General features: G+C 34.1%; 1 protein-coding gene across 1 annotated transcript in view; it reads left to right on the forward strand.

Moving 5' to 3' along the window:
- LOC124362143 (probable phospholipid-transporting ATPase IIB) overlaps nt 1-2,433 on the forward strand; it is a 47,750-nt gene extending 45,317 nt beyond the window's left edge. Inside the window, 1 exon segment of the mRNA XM_046816378.1 lies at nt 2,030-2,433. Coding sequence (XP_046672334.1) covers nt 2,030-2,163 — 134 coding nt within the window. The 3' untranslated portion in view covers nt 2,164-2,433.
- Nucleotides 2,434-13,749: the final 11,316 nt, after the last annotated feature.

Here is a 13,749-nt window from a genome sequence, read left to right on the forward strand (position 1 = left end):
TTTACAAATATAAATTGTATAAATTTGTAAAAATTTTAATACTTATTTTATTTTAACACTCCACATTATTACATAAAAAACAACACCTCAATGGATAACTTCCTTCAGTAAATAAAAAAGTTATACATTTTAAAAAAATAGTTGTCAAATTATGGAAAAAGGGCCTGGCATTCTTCGCATGTACTTTTTGAAAACAGGCTGGCATTTTTCGCATGGTCACTGAAAAAATGTCTGGCATTAAAAGGGTTAATAAAAACAAAAATGTAATACATAAATGTATTTCTTGTACATTTTATTCGTAAAACTTTATACTTGAAAATGTTCACATTTATTAGATCTAAATACTTAATGTTTTTTGTATGTCTTATTAACACATTCACTGTAGAAGACAAAATTACCGGCGACAGAAAATGCGGGAATTTTTGTTTGTTTTTTATTTACCCAAAACGGAGTCTGGATAGCCGAAAGGGTTGTCCAAGGTATCCCGGAAGCTTCGTTGGCCGGAACGGGTGACGTCATGTCCGTGCCGAGTCTGCTCGTCATCTGCACCGGGCGCCGGTCCCCGTGTTGTATGTGCTCGCAGCGCACTAGGTTTCGGCACAAACACTCGTGAATTACACGTATATTATTACATATTAGTTTGAAAAATATACAACAGTTAACACTCCCCGAGTAAAAATTAGAAAAAAACTATGTACATTCCCACCCACCGCCGAAGTCTAAAAACTACTTATTTGTCCTCGTGATACTTATCAAAGCAACTGAGTTCACACAGACCTGGTTCGTCAGGGCACACTGCACAATAGTACACTGTTTCCTTACGCTTGCCTACTTGGTAGCAAACGTGGCACCTCCGGGTAACTGACTTGCTGTTTCCTTTGCGCTTCGTTAGTTTGGAGAGACGATGCATGCTGTTGCGCGTCGGTGTGATGAGCAGTGGGGCTTCCTTTGGAGGGAGCAGGTCTTCAAGAACACGAACTCGGAAGTCATACAGGGACAGTCTATCTGAGTTGTACATGTTGTATAGGTAAAAAGAATTTACTTCAACAACCTGGAGGAAGTGCATTTCATTGCGACTCATTGTCTTCGTCAGATGAAAAATTATCGTCAATAACATTATCGTCTTCCTCCATTATGAGTACATACACTTACACAGTCAACAGACACTATAATCCACTCACAATATCGCAAAGCATACACAACAAACGAAAATGGCAAACCGGCGACGAATCGCACCAATTGACTCATCGAAACAGGCATACCTCGCTATGAGTGTTACAGCCTTTCCGGGCAACTGCTGTATGCCAAGCTTGCTCGTCCACCGCCCGGCGCGCCATTTTCACATGACGAGCATGCTCGTCACCCGCAGTGAATGTGTTAATGGTAATTTCTTATAGGCTATTCAGTAAATAACTATTTTTTATATGTAAGTATTGGTCAAATATGATGGAGATGTGTAAAGAGAAGCTCACGCAGTGAAAGATGATTACGTTAATTCATTTACATGAAATCTTTTTTTCTCTCTAAACCTCTATGTACTCTAAGCTATAAACAGCTTAGTGCTCTTTGTATTACAAGCATGATTTTTGCTGGGACTCGATATAGAACAGAGATTTTTAAATGTCACTAAAGGGTTAAACATTAGATAAAGGCAAAAACCATTGTGAGTTCGGTTTCAGATTAAATGTATTGTAAAATTTAAGTCTTCTAGTTTTCTAATCCTTGTTAATACTGATTGATTAATAACCCCACACAAGGTCGTAGATAGTACATGGGACACATATTCATTCTGTAAATATTTAGAGTCAAATGGGTAAAAATAGTAATGTCTTTTAATTAATATTATTACTTGTATTTATCCAAATTTTGAACTTTAAATTCTGAAAGTTTAACATTTGAGGCAGAATCCTGGTACTAGAAGCTGACAAGAGATTGGCACTTCAAGATTAATACAATTAGAATGAATAGTAGTAGACACTTCTGCATTATTAACATGAGTACTGTCAACTTGTGTGTTTTGTTGTGACAGATGCACAATTCATCAAGACAGGAGATTTCCTGTGGAAGACAACAGCAATCACCCTCGTGTCCTGCATGCCTCTTTACATCATCAAATTCCTCAGGAAAAAATTCTCCCCTCCCAGTTATTCCAAATTGTCGTAATGATGTCAGTGCTTCTGTTGATAATTACATTTCATTATACAAGCCCTCCTTAATTTATTTTTAGAAGTCTAATATTGTAGATTATAAGATGTTGAGTATACTTTATACATTGCACATATTACGCTGATAATTTCTTGTAATTCTTAAGCCCTTATAAAAATCTGTGATTATTTTCTCATTAATGTTAAATATGGTGTTTATCAATGTATACATTAATGTTATGCTTTATGAGTATGTTTTAGATAAACGAAATAAAGTATTTTTAACTAAGTAATGATTTATTAACTTCCACATTTCATTATTTTAGTTTGTGGAAGCTAGTATGTGGGAGCTAGTATGGTGCACACTATCCTGGCTAATGTGCAAGCAGTGGAGAACAAGTAACCAACAGCAAGATCATTGTCACCAGGTTCTTAGTTCAGTTGTTTTCCTTTTGTTAATTCTTTGTTTGTGGCCGTGTTAGTGGTTGGCAGTAACAATTGTCCTGACTTTCAGAAAACTTTTATTACAATTAGCAGCTACTGACTTAGTTCAGATGTCAGTAGAGAGACTAATCTATGCCTATGCACTATTTTATCTAAAACTATTCATACCTGAGAAAAAAGTAAATTTAAATAAGCTATTCATGAAGTAAAATATTTGAACGTTGTATTACAATACTTTATACAGTCAATAAAGTAATATGTAAACACATTATTGAAGATGAAAAGGTTTTTGATGTTTTCAGTATGAAATTGCTGTCACTGTAGCTCTACAGTGTGATTCCGATAAAAGTGTGCATTATTTTAGGGTTGATAGAGGATGTGAATACAAACATTTATTGTCCAGTACACATGGGGTCGCAAATGTTCTGTTTCTGAGAGAATTGAGAATTTGTGAAACATTTCCTTGTAGGCAACATGTACTGTACCCTTTGAGATTTGGCCAGAAAATTTCAAAGCTACTAAATGTGTTTTTCTTCTTAATTACAAATAAAAGAACCACTTCATGCAAACAAAGTTATTAGTACATTAAATATGAAGACTGTTGATACCAGGTAACTGACTGGCTCTCTCAGTTGTTTAGCCATCTTATCTTTCTCTTCTCTTCATCCCTGCAAAACATCCTCAAATTGTCTTTTACTGTAGAATGTGCGTTTTCAGGCTTTCACCATTTAGAAAGGACTTCCCCCCACCCTTGTAACTGTACCAAGATGTTGTCAAATAGATATTTTTCTCAAGACATTATTACCAATCAAAACTAATGGGGAATCTATAAAAAGAGATTGGCTTGTTTAGAGTGATGGAGTAACTGCCCCCTTTTCTTCCTAAGTACACTTTTTAAATGTGATTATTAAATAGAAACACTTAAAGTACAGCTACGTTATGGGGGAGATACTGCCAAATGAAAAAGTTAAAATCCATGAGTCTAATGTTGATTACTTAAAAAGTCACATCCAATGGCAGGGGGTGGTTCTAGGCCTGTGTACCTGTGTCGCTGCACAAGGTGTAGAAATCTAAAGAGGGGTGTGAAATCTAAATAAATGTTAAAAATATTCACTACAAAAATGGATTTCACTGTAAAATAATATCTGTAACGAGAGTTGATACGAACGACGATACATGTCCTCCTGAAGGCCCTCTTGGGTCCTTGACAATTCTCTGATAATGGTATAATTCTATTATAACGTAAAATTTGACATGAGATTTTATAAGTTTTTAGTTTTAAGAAACAAGATCTGTGTTTACAAATTTAGAAGTAATTAGTTTCTATTATTTACTGACTGCTGACCATCCTTAAGAACTAGTTTGCTGCCAGTTGTGTGTCTAAGGCTCCACTTTGGACATGATAACGGTTTTATAATAGATAGGAACTCGTTTCAAATCCATAAATGTTTTACGTCAAAAAAAATTGATTTTAGTGTGTCATTGCTAAATAACTGTTAAAAATATAATTATCTGATGATAATAATGGTTTATAATTTATATCCGTAATAGAATTTTTTAATAGAAAATAAACATTTAACATTGACAGATAATTGTATTTCTAATAATTTAGACACTACTGTCTAAGTTTCTGAAATCAAACATTTATGGATTTGAAATGAGTGCCTATTTATAAAGATTTGTAAACTTTATCCCTATGTTAGCCTCAGATATAACTAACTCCGGTCGCTTCATTATCACAACAGCCGAGCTCACACTTGGAAACTCAACATGGGCAGGATTTGGCTGAGTGTCAGAAAAGTCTATCTCTCATGGAGCTGGCAAAATGTCTTCTATATGTTTGCCCGCCTTTCTGACTGTCTGTCCACTGGATATCTTGAGAATGAACTTAGTTATAGATTTGAAATTTTCCATGAAACTTCAGTAAAGCCTTTAATGTAACAAATAATGCTGTGGATTAACCTTGTATGAGCTTACAGAAAGTTATATGTTCAGTAGTTTACATTGTCCATCACTACATAGTAGATAAGGACATGGCACTTTATTAAGTTTTGATTATTAAGTTACATAATAATGGTTGAAGTAGCTGTCTTGTTTTTGCAAAATAAGGTCTTGCACTATAGTCGAATAGATACAACTTCCGTATCGGCGTGGTGGGGCGTTCTGACGTTGGAGTGAGAGGGAGAACTGCCTGGTTGGCTACCTGACCAATAGGTGCGAGGAGCGTCTGACGCAGTTGCCATAGCAACAGGCACTGTTGCCACATCGGCAAAGGCATATTGGAAAAAGTGGTAGGCTTATTTTACTGCACGCTGGTACATCTGGAGTGTTTGTTTCTAATTGTTGCTTGTTATTTGCTTCAAAGCAAATCACAGACTACCATGAAGAAATAAACCATGACACTTTTTCAAAATGGTTCAGAGAATCACTTTTACCTAACCTTTCTGCTCCATCGGTTATTATTATGGACAACGCCCCATACCACTCCAAGATTTTAGATAAGGCCCCAACGCAAGGTAACAAAAAAGCGGAAATTCAGCCATGGCTTCGCGAGCATAACATACAATTTGCAGAAGATTTTACAAAAGCTGAGTTGTTAGAAATATGAGAAATGAATAAACCACCGGTCCCCAAGTATATTATAGATGAGATGGCTAAAGCCCAAGGACATAAAATTGTCAGACTGCCACCTTACCATTGCCATTTCAATGCAATAGAGATGGTTTGGGCACAAGTTAAGGGACACGTTGCTCGGAACAATAAAACATTTAACATGACTGAAGTTAGGAGGTTAACCGAAGAAGGACTTCAACAAGTTACAACCGTAGAATGGACGGATATAGTAAAGCACACAAAAAAATCTATTTTAGAAGCGTGGGCACAAGAAGGTCTCATTGAAACAGCAGTAGAGGAAATGATAATTCACGTGAATGGAGATGACAGTGACAGTGAAACTAGTAACTTTGAAGATTTTGCTGACGAATATAGAGTGCAAACTGACCAAGGAACACAGGAAACATACGTCAACAGAATGTATGCTGACGGTGTTTGAAGTATTTTGACAGCCCCCGCAATAAATATATTCGTGCTGTGAATGCAATATTAGGTTTTCAGAGTACCCAAATTATTTGTCCTTCATGATATCCGAATTATTTAGTAGTTGTAGATTATTATATAGTATAATGGTAACATATTAATATCGCACATATTTGTGTTAAATTAGAGAAATTTCGTTTCTGATTACTAGTGTAAACAATCAAAAGACAACACACACTGACGCGTTGTTTGTTGGTAAGTACGCTGGCGCGCACCGTCTGATTTTCTCTTCTCAGTGTTCGGTGAGAAAGTGACCGCTCACGGCAGTGCCCGCACCAACGCGGTAACACCGCGGCATCAGTCTCCTCACTGCTCGCTGCCCCTCCACACCCTTCCAATATGGAAGTTACATCTATTCGACTATAGTTTCTATCTTGGACTGCCTCTGATCACATCACATAGAAGGACCTTTGCATTGAATGAGGCATAATTGTTGTAGAATTGCAAAAAAGTGTGATAGGAAGAGGAAAAAGCCAAAATTTTGAAGCTCTAGTTGATGTTATTTTTGGCAGAAAAATAAATTTGAAGGGTGAAATCGTGTCCATTTTTAAATAGATTTGCTATTAAAAAAGGACAGTATGGCTTTTTCATAATCCAAAAATTTTTAATGGTCATCACTTTTTTAGTCATATAATATTTTGGGTTTTTTTTACTTATCATGACTTTCAAAATTAAAGATATGTTACATTATTATTTTGCCTTTTAAAATTTGGTGTTATTCTCTCCTCCCTCACTTGTCTAATGGCTTAGGTTTAACTACTTAAATAATAAAATTATGGAAAGGATGTGTAAACTACTATCTTTATGTTTGTGTGCATTCACTAACAGTTAATACATTAAACTCATTAACTTTCAACAACTAAATAGATTAGGTTTATTCCAAAAGTAACATAAAAAGTCAAGCAAAATAGAATAGAAGTTCGAACATTCTATAATTAATTTTAGTCGTAATCATCTACGTGGGCATTTTAGCTTACTTTTTTGTCTGTGATTGTAATCTTAATTCATCGATTGTTGCATCTTTTTTAAGATTTTCCTTTTTTATTTGAAGTCTTGGGTTTTTTGTTGTGAATTGATATTATTGAAAAAGTTTTCTTTCTAGCTTTTGTTTTGCCTCGGCTCTTCTGCGATTTTGTGTTCTCGTCCAGTTTTGGTTCCAATTTGTTTATCTTAGAAGTTAAAATCCTCTTTAACTTTATACTATACTCTGGTGGATGCATTGTCCTAGTCAGTAAAGACAGATAATTTCTCTTTGTTTGATTTTGAAACGTTATATTTTTTGTTTTTATTTATAATGTAAACTTTGACGTAATGTTGTATCCATGGCTAAGAACTTAGTTGATTATTGTTGTATAAAATTCACTGTATCTGTAATTTTATTTACAACTATTTTAACGCCTTGTTTGTTAACCCTGGATAACTCAAACAACTAGTGACTAGTCGCTTAAAAGTGTTTCTCCAATGTCTAATCACTAGCTGTTTTTGCATTCATCTGTTTAACCGGGCCAGGCGGCAATATATTGCCGCCATAGATCGCGTCTGAAAAGTGCCAGGCGGCAATATTGCCGTCGGTGACATACGGTAAAAGTGCCAGGCGGCAATATATTGCCCCCTTGATATTCGTCGTTTTCTTAAATAAATACGACATCAAATGATTCAAGTTTTATGTTTTTTTATTCCCTGGTATATTTCTAGATAATTAATATGAATATCATTTTTATTTTGGAGGTCTATGCATTTTTATTTCGTAATTGTCACGTGACATTATCAGCTGACTCGATCTATTGTTGTTAATTCTCTATGTTTTAGTGTAATCGTACTATTGTATGCTGGATTCTTCTTCATTATTTTATTTTGTGGTGGTAAATATTAGTAGTGTTAGTAGTTACGTGCTTAGCTATTGTGTGTAGTAGTTGCAATGACTGACAATTTGCGATCTCACGGGAGTAAAATTGTAAGTAGCATATTTGTAAATAGAAAAAGTGTAAATAAAATTGTGTAAATATTTCTTGGTAAATAGTGTTTTTAACTGTATTGAAACTGTTTATGGATCCTACAATCATCTGTTTACCGGTACATCCATAATGTGAATATTTATTTTAAGTTTCTTGCAGTGTTAGAGTCATTTGCTTTATCACTTATAAAATGTTGCGAAGTACAATTATGCATATTTATACAAAATGTGTCATAAAAAATTTATTATTAATATATATTTATTAAATATATTATTTATGAGAGAAATACCACAAAATTTTGTATGGTTGTTCCTTTCTAAATGTACAATATAATAACATAGCTTCCCACAGTAAAATTATTTTTCCTTTTTTAGTTATTTACAAAACAAAAATTAAAAAATTAAAAATTTTTTATGTAATCCATTAAAACATTATTATTTTTAAATTTTAAATTACTTAAAACTACATCTATATATATTTTTTTTTGATAGTATATATCTATATGAGTAATTTGGTGCAACTTTTAGTTCATTCTTTAATTTTTATGAAAAGTTATAAATTTTAATCTAAGAGACTGCAAAATCGCCAATTTTAGCCTGGCACTTTTGACTAGTCACAAGGGGATATGATATGTGAAAAAATTTTGCAACATCTCATATTTGGTCCTGGCCCTGAAAGGGTTAATAAAACTTTTGCTATTTAAAATCAGATTTAAGAAGAACAAATTGTATATCAGATTAATTGGGATATTTCACAGTTTAATTTGACATATTGTTTATGGAATAGTAATGCAAAAGAAGTATGCACTGAAATTATAAAGATTCACTTAAAACGTTAACTGTTTCGCTCGCCTAGTTTGTAAAAATGAAAAAACGGGAATTTGTTTTCTACTTTTGATGTGGAAAGTTTCATTTAAGAGGAAGGTTGGCTACATCATTGTGTTCAAAACTTCTCCTCAACAAGAACATCTGTTTATTACTCTCTGGTTTGACGAAAGACATCCAATTAAAACATAGTTTACGAGGGGGTACCCAAAAAAAAACCGGAATTATTTTATAAAAATTATATATTATCAAATTTTTTACAATACGACCTTATCTCCTTCAAAATAATCTCCATTACAACTAATACACTTGTCCTAACGGTATTTCCATTGATCAAAACATTTTTTGTAGTCATCTTTAGAAATGGCTGCAAGCTCGAGCTTCGTTTTTTCCTTAACCTCTTCAACGCTGTCAAATCGTTGACCTTTCAAGCCTCTTTTCATGTGTGGAAATAAAAAAAAGTCGCATGGAGCGAGGTCAGGCGAGTAAGGTGTGTGGGGCAGCGGAACCATGCCGTTTTTGGCTAAAATCTGCCTAACTGAGATGGCTGTGTGTGCCGGTGCGTTGTCGTGGTGGAAGAACCAGTCTCCAGTCTGCCACAAATCAGGTCTTTTCTGGCGAACACTGTTGCGCAATCTTCTTAAAATCTCCAAATAAAATGTTTGGTTGACAGTCTGACCTGGAGGAACAAACTCAGAATGAACAATGCCTTTAGCATCAAAAAAGCAAATCAACATGGTTTTGATGTTTGATTTGACTTGCCGACATTTTTTTGGACGAGGTGAAGATGGCGACTTCCATTGGCTTGACTGTTGCTTCGTTTCTGGGTCATAACCATAGCACCATGACTCATCACCAGTAATTACCTTTTCCAGAAAATCGGGATCATTTTCGAGATGTTCTTTCAGAAGGCGGCAAGTTTCAACTCGATGTGCCTTTTGATGGTCAGTCAGAAGTCGAGGAACAAATTTGGCAGCAACCCTTTTCAGTCCTAAATCTCCTGTTAAAATTCGCTGAACCGAGCTCCAAGTTAACCCACTACTCTCTGATAGTTCCTCAATTGTCTGTCGACGGTCGGTGAGCACAAGTTCACGAATTTTTTCAACATTTTCGTCCGTTCGAGAGGTTGATGGACGTCCAGAACAAGGTTTGTCTTCAATCGACATGTCGCCATTTTTAAATCGAGCGAACCACTCGTAGACCTGAGTTTTCCCCATAGCATCATCTTTGTAAGCTGTATTCAACATTAAAATAGTTTCTGCAGCATTTTTACCAAGTAAAAAACAAAATTTCACAGCTGCACGTTGTTCACTTAAACTTGCCATGACAAAAAACGAAACAAGAACAAAACAGGGTTAGCGAAAACAGTCACTACGAACGAACAGAATGCACTAGGACAACGGAAATGGGGTCACTGAGCTCGCAATGGGTTGCGCGACACACGCCTAGCGGCAGGAATATGTACTACACGCTGCCGGCTGCCAGCAATGCAATTCCAGTTTTTTTTGGGTACACACTTGTATAGCATCTCTATAATGTCAAATGACTAGTTTTAACTAGCCCCTAGTATTTTGTTATTTTTTATTTCCTTTTAGGGTTGTGATTGTATTAAGTGATATTACACTTCACTGTGAAATTCGCTATCAAGTGGTATATAATAGTGAAAGTTTCAAAATATAATAAGCATATTGAAACTGTCTTAAAATGTATGAATGTGAATATGTGGTATTTTGTAAAAACAGACTAGTATTTTAATATTTTGCATAAAAACCTTTTGGGGGATATTTTTTATATTTTAACAAAAAGATCCTAAATTGCAATACAAAAACAGATCCAATTTCATATAAATCTTGCGATGTACTTAAAAAATAAAATGTATAATAGTATATACTTTAATAATAAAATGTTATATAGGTTTTATTGATGATGATGTACACAACTAGCAAAATCCTACCTGCCATTACAGCATTTTCAACTGTTAGATCAAGGGTGACTCTTGCGTTCAACTGCTATGCTTGTACTGTGTTATCATGTTTCTAAACACCTGCATGGTTACACGCATGACAACTGTGAGAGATACACAAACGCCTCTAGTAGTGTTTGGTCTTCCCAAATATTTTCTACATGGCATTGACCAAATCTGCTATCACCGATACTTGATTTATCATGAAAATATTCCCCATCTGTCTTTGGAAGTTCTTATCCACTTACACCATCACATTGGGGCCTTGGAATAAGGTTATCTGTCAATGAATATCTGCTGCTGAAACATTCTTTGTTGTCAAAAACTGACTTATGAATGTCAAGAGTGTTGATCGATTGCTTAATATGTTTTAAACTGACAATGCAATAATATCCTCCAGCTAATCTATCAAGGAATATAGTGATTACAAATAAATTATTTCCCTTCTCCAGTGTGGTGAATACTCCATCCTGTTAGAAAAAATTAATAGGCAGTTTGAAACATGTTTAGTTATTTTATTCCTGTTCCTCTATTCTCTGTGAAGGAAATATACAACTTTTTAATTTTAAGTTGGATGCATTCCACATCTTTATCTGATACAATATTGACAGTTTATGTTTGAAAATAATTTATACCATCGCCTAATGATCAGAGCAATTTCGATATTCTTAATGAAAGTAATCACAGACCTACTTTACGAAGTTTAGAACACAAAATATTTTCTATTGTGGGAACACTACTTCCAGAATGAAAGGTGAGTGGTGTATTGTAGCTGCCATCTACAACAAATACGTAAACTCCTTTTAACAGTATATTGTTAAATAAACATGGCTTACAGGCCTCATTATTATGTTTTTCAAATTAGATTCATTTAAACGAACTGTGTTAATTAAAAATGTTGTATGATTTCAACGTACTACATTTTATTAATTGTTACTTATATATGTTTGTTTGTAAAGTTAACGTTGTTAATAATTCTACAATAGGGACCAAAATAAATGTTCTTGCATTTGCGGATGATGTTGCAATTATAGCGAAGAGTAAAGAAGAGCTGAAAGTGCTGGTCGCAAAACTCCTAAACCATACACAAAAAGTTGGTTTAAGCATAAATGAAGAGAAAACCAAAATAATGGAGTGTGGGAGAACAACCCAAATAAACAATGAAAATAATATAGAAATAGAAGGGTACAAATTTGAAAAAGTAAACAACTTCACTTATTTGGGAGTAATGCTGACGAATAATAATGAAGAAGACATGGAAATACAACAAAGGATAAATGCAGCACACAGAAGTTTATCAGCATGCCACAAGCTATTAAGCTCTCGACTACTATCACACAAAATATATATAAAACCATTATAAGACCAGTTCTGTTATATGGCTCAGAAAACTGGGTGTTAAGTAAAAAAAACAGAAAAACGTTTGATAGTATTTGAGAACAAATTATTGAGAAAAATCTATGGGCCAACCCTTGAAGATGGAGAGTGGAAGATAAAACATAATGTAGAGTTGAGGCAACTATATATGGACCCAGACATAGTGGCCGAGGTGACAAGTAGGAGAATGAGATGGGCTGGCCATTTACTAAGGAAGGAGGACAACTCCTTAGTCAAGAACGTCCTTGTAAACAATCCGGAGGGCAGAAGACCACCAGGAAGGCCCAAGTTGAGATGGCGAGACCAGATCAGAAGAGACATAGGAAAACTGGGAAGAAGAGGCAATGGATAGAGAGATCTGGAGGCAGTGTGTTGGCGAGGCAAAGTACCACCTTGGGTACCAAGAGCCACGGCAGTAAGTAATAATTCTCTCAGCTATGCAATCACAAATAGAACATAGCACTGCAATATATTTTATAATATTGTTCCAAACTTAAGTCTTCATTTTGATTGATATTTTTATAAACTATTTTTAACAGGTCATTTTGCTATATATGTATTGTACATTACTCAGAATCTTAGAATCATAGACAGTACACAAATTTCAAGTAATAATTACTCTACATACAATATTATTTTATGGTTAGCAGTATATGAGTAAACACTATTACAAAATGTAGATTCTAAGACCTTTCTTATTCCCACTGCTAATTGGTTTTTTAATTGCAGAATAAACGTAATCACTCTACTCTGAGTAACGGCATAATTACCTATCGCCAGGTGATCAGCTTTGTTGTATAATGGCATGTTTATGTTTTTAACAATGTTTACATGTTTATTTTCTTTAATTAAAAGCCGGCGTTAGTGACCTTTACTTTTATTCCATAAGTAGGCTGTAATGCAAAACACTGTCACTCTCTCAACTTCAGTCATAAAATTCTGAAAGTGTCTCATTTTTTAAAGATATTGTTCATTATGCATTCAAAGCATGTTTAGGTTTTCCTTTAAAGAGCACATACTTTTTATATATTTAAATGATAAAGTTTAAAAACATTAGATATTTTTTTCTGAATAACCATTAAAAATATAGAAAACTGTAAAAAATATTTGGATGCATATTAATTATATCTTTGAAGTAAAAATTTTTGAAGTTTGACATTATTTTTATGGGGCTAAAATCAAGATGGCTGCCAGTGCAGCTGGCTCCTACACACAACTAAACTCTAATACGATACTTTTCAGCTTTAATATTGTGTTTGATCTGTAAATATTTCCATTGGTGACAATTACAAAAGTACTAGTCAACAGAAAATTTAGATAACGAAATATAAAGAAAATTTTATATTATCTTGTATCACTTAACCTATGAACTCGAAGACAGTATTTATAGTTTGTCTTCGGAGCTCATATGGCCAGCTCAAACGGCTGATAACATTTTGTTGGAAGCGTGGATTAATTTTTGCCACAATGTTATCTCAGCTCATATGTCCATAGCTCGTAAGGCCAGTACCACTGGCAACTAAACATAGCAGTTATTTTCTAATATTCTCTTTGTTTTATAATGAATAGAGAGTACTGAAACCTATCGAGCAGCTTTATTTTAAAGTAATCTTTTAGTAAAGCAGTACATTTTTTAATTAGCCTATAATTCTTCTCTGAACATTCATTGACTGTCAAATAAGACAAATGTTGCGTAGTGGAACTATACACTGAAGTGATAGAAACGTAGAAAATTTTACTAGAAGATGTGTGCTAACTATTCTTGACTTCACGTAGGTATGTATTTATATAAGTTTTATTCCTTTAAAAAAATTTAAAGACTGAGAAAAATGTAAAATAATTCATGACATAACTGTAAAGGCCTACTTTATAACATTTTATTTACATTTGTCTTTGTTAACAATATACATATAAGAGTTATATTTCTCAATGTATGTTTACCTTTG

The sequence above is a fragment of the Homalodisca vitripennis genome, chromosome 1 (assembly GCF_021130785.1).
Source record: "Homalodisca vitripennis isolate AUS2020 chromosome 1, UT_GWSS_2.1, whole genome shotgun sequence".
Classification (NCBI taxonomy): Eukaryota; Metazoa; Arthropoda; class Insecta; order Hemiptera; family Cicadellidae; genus Homalodisca; species Homalodisca vitripennis.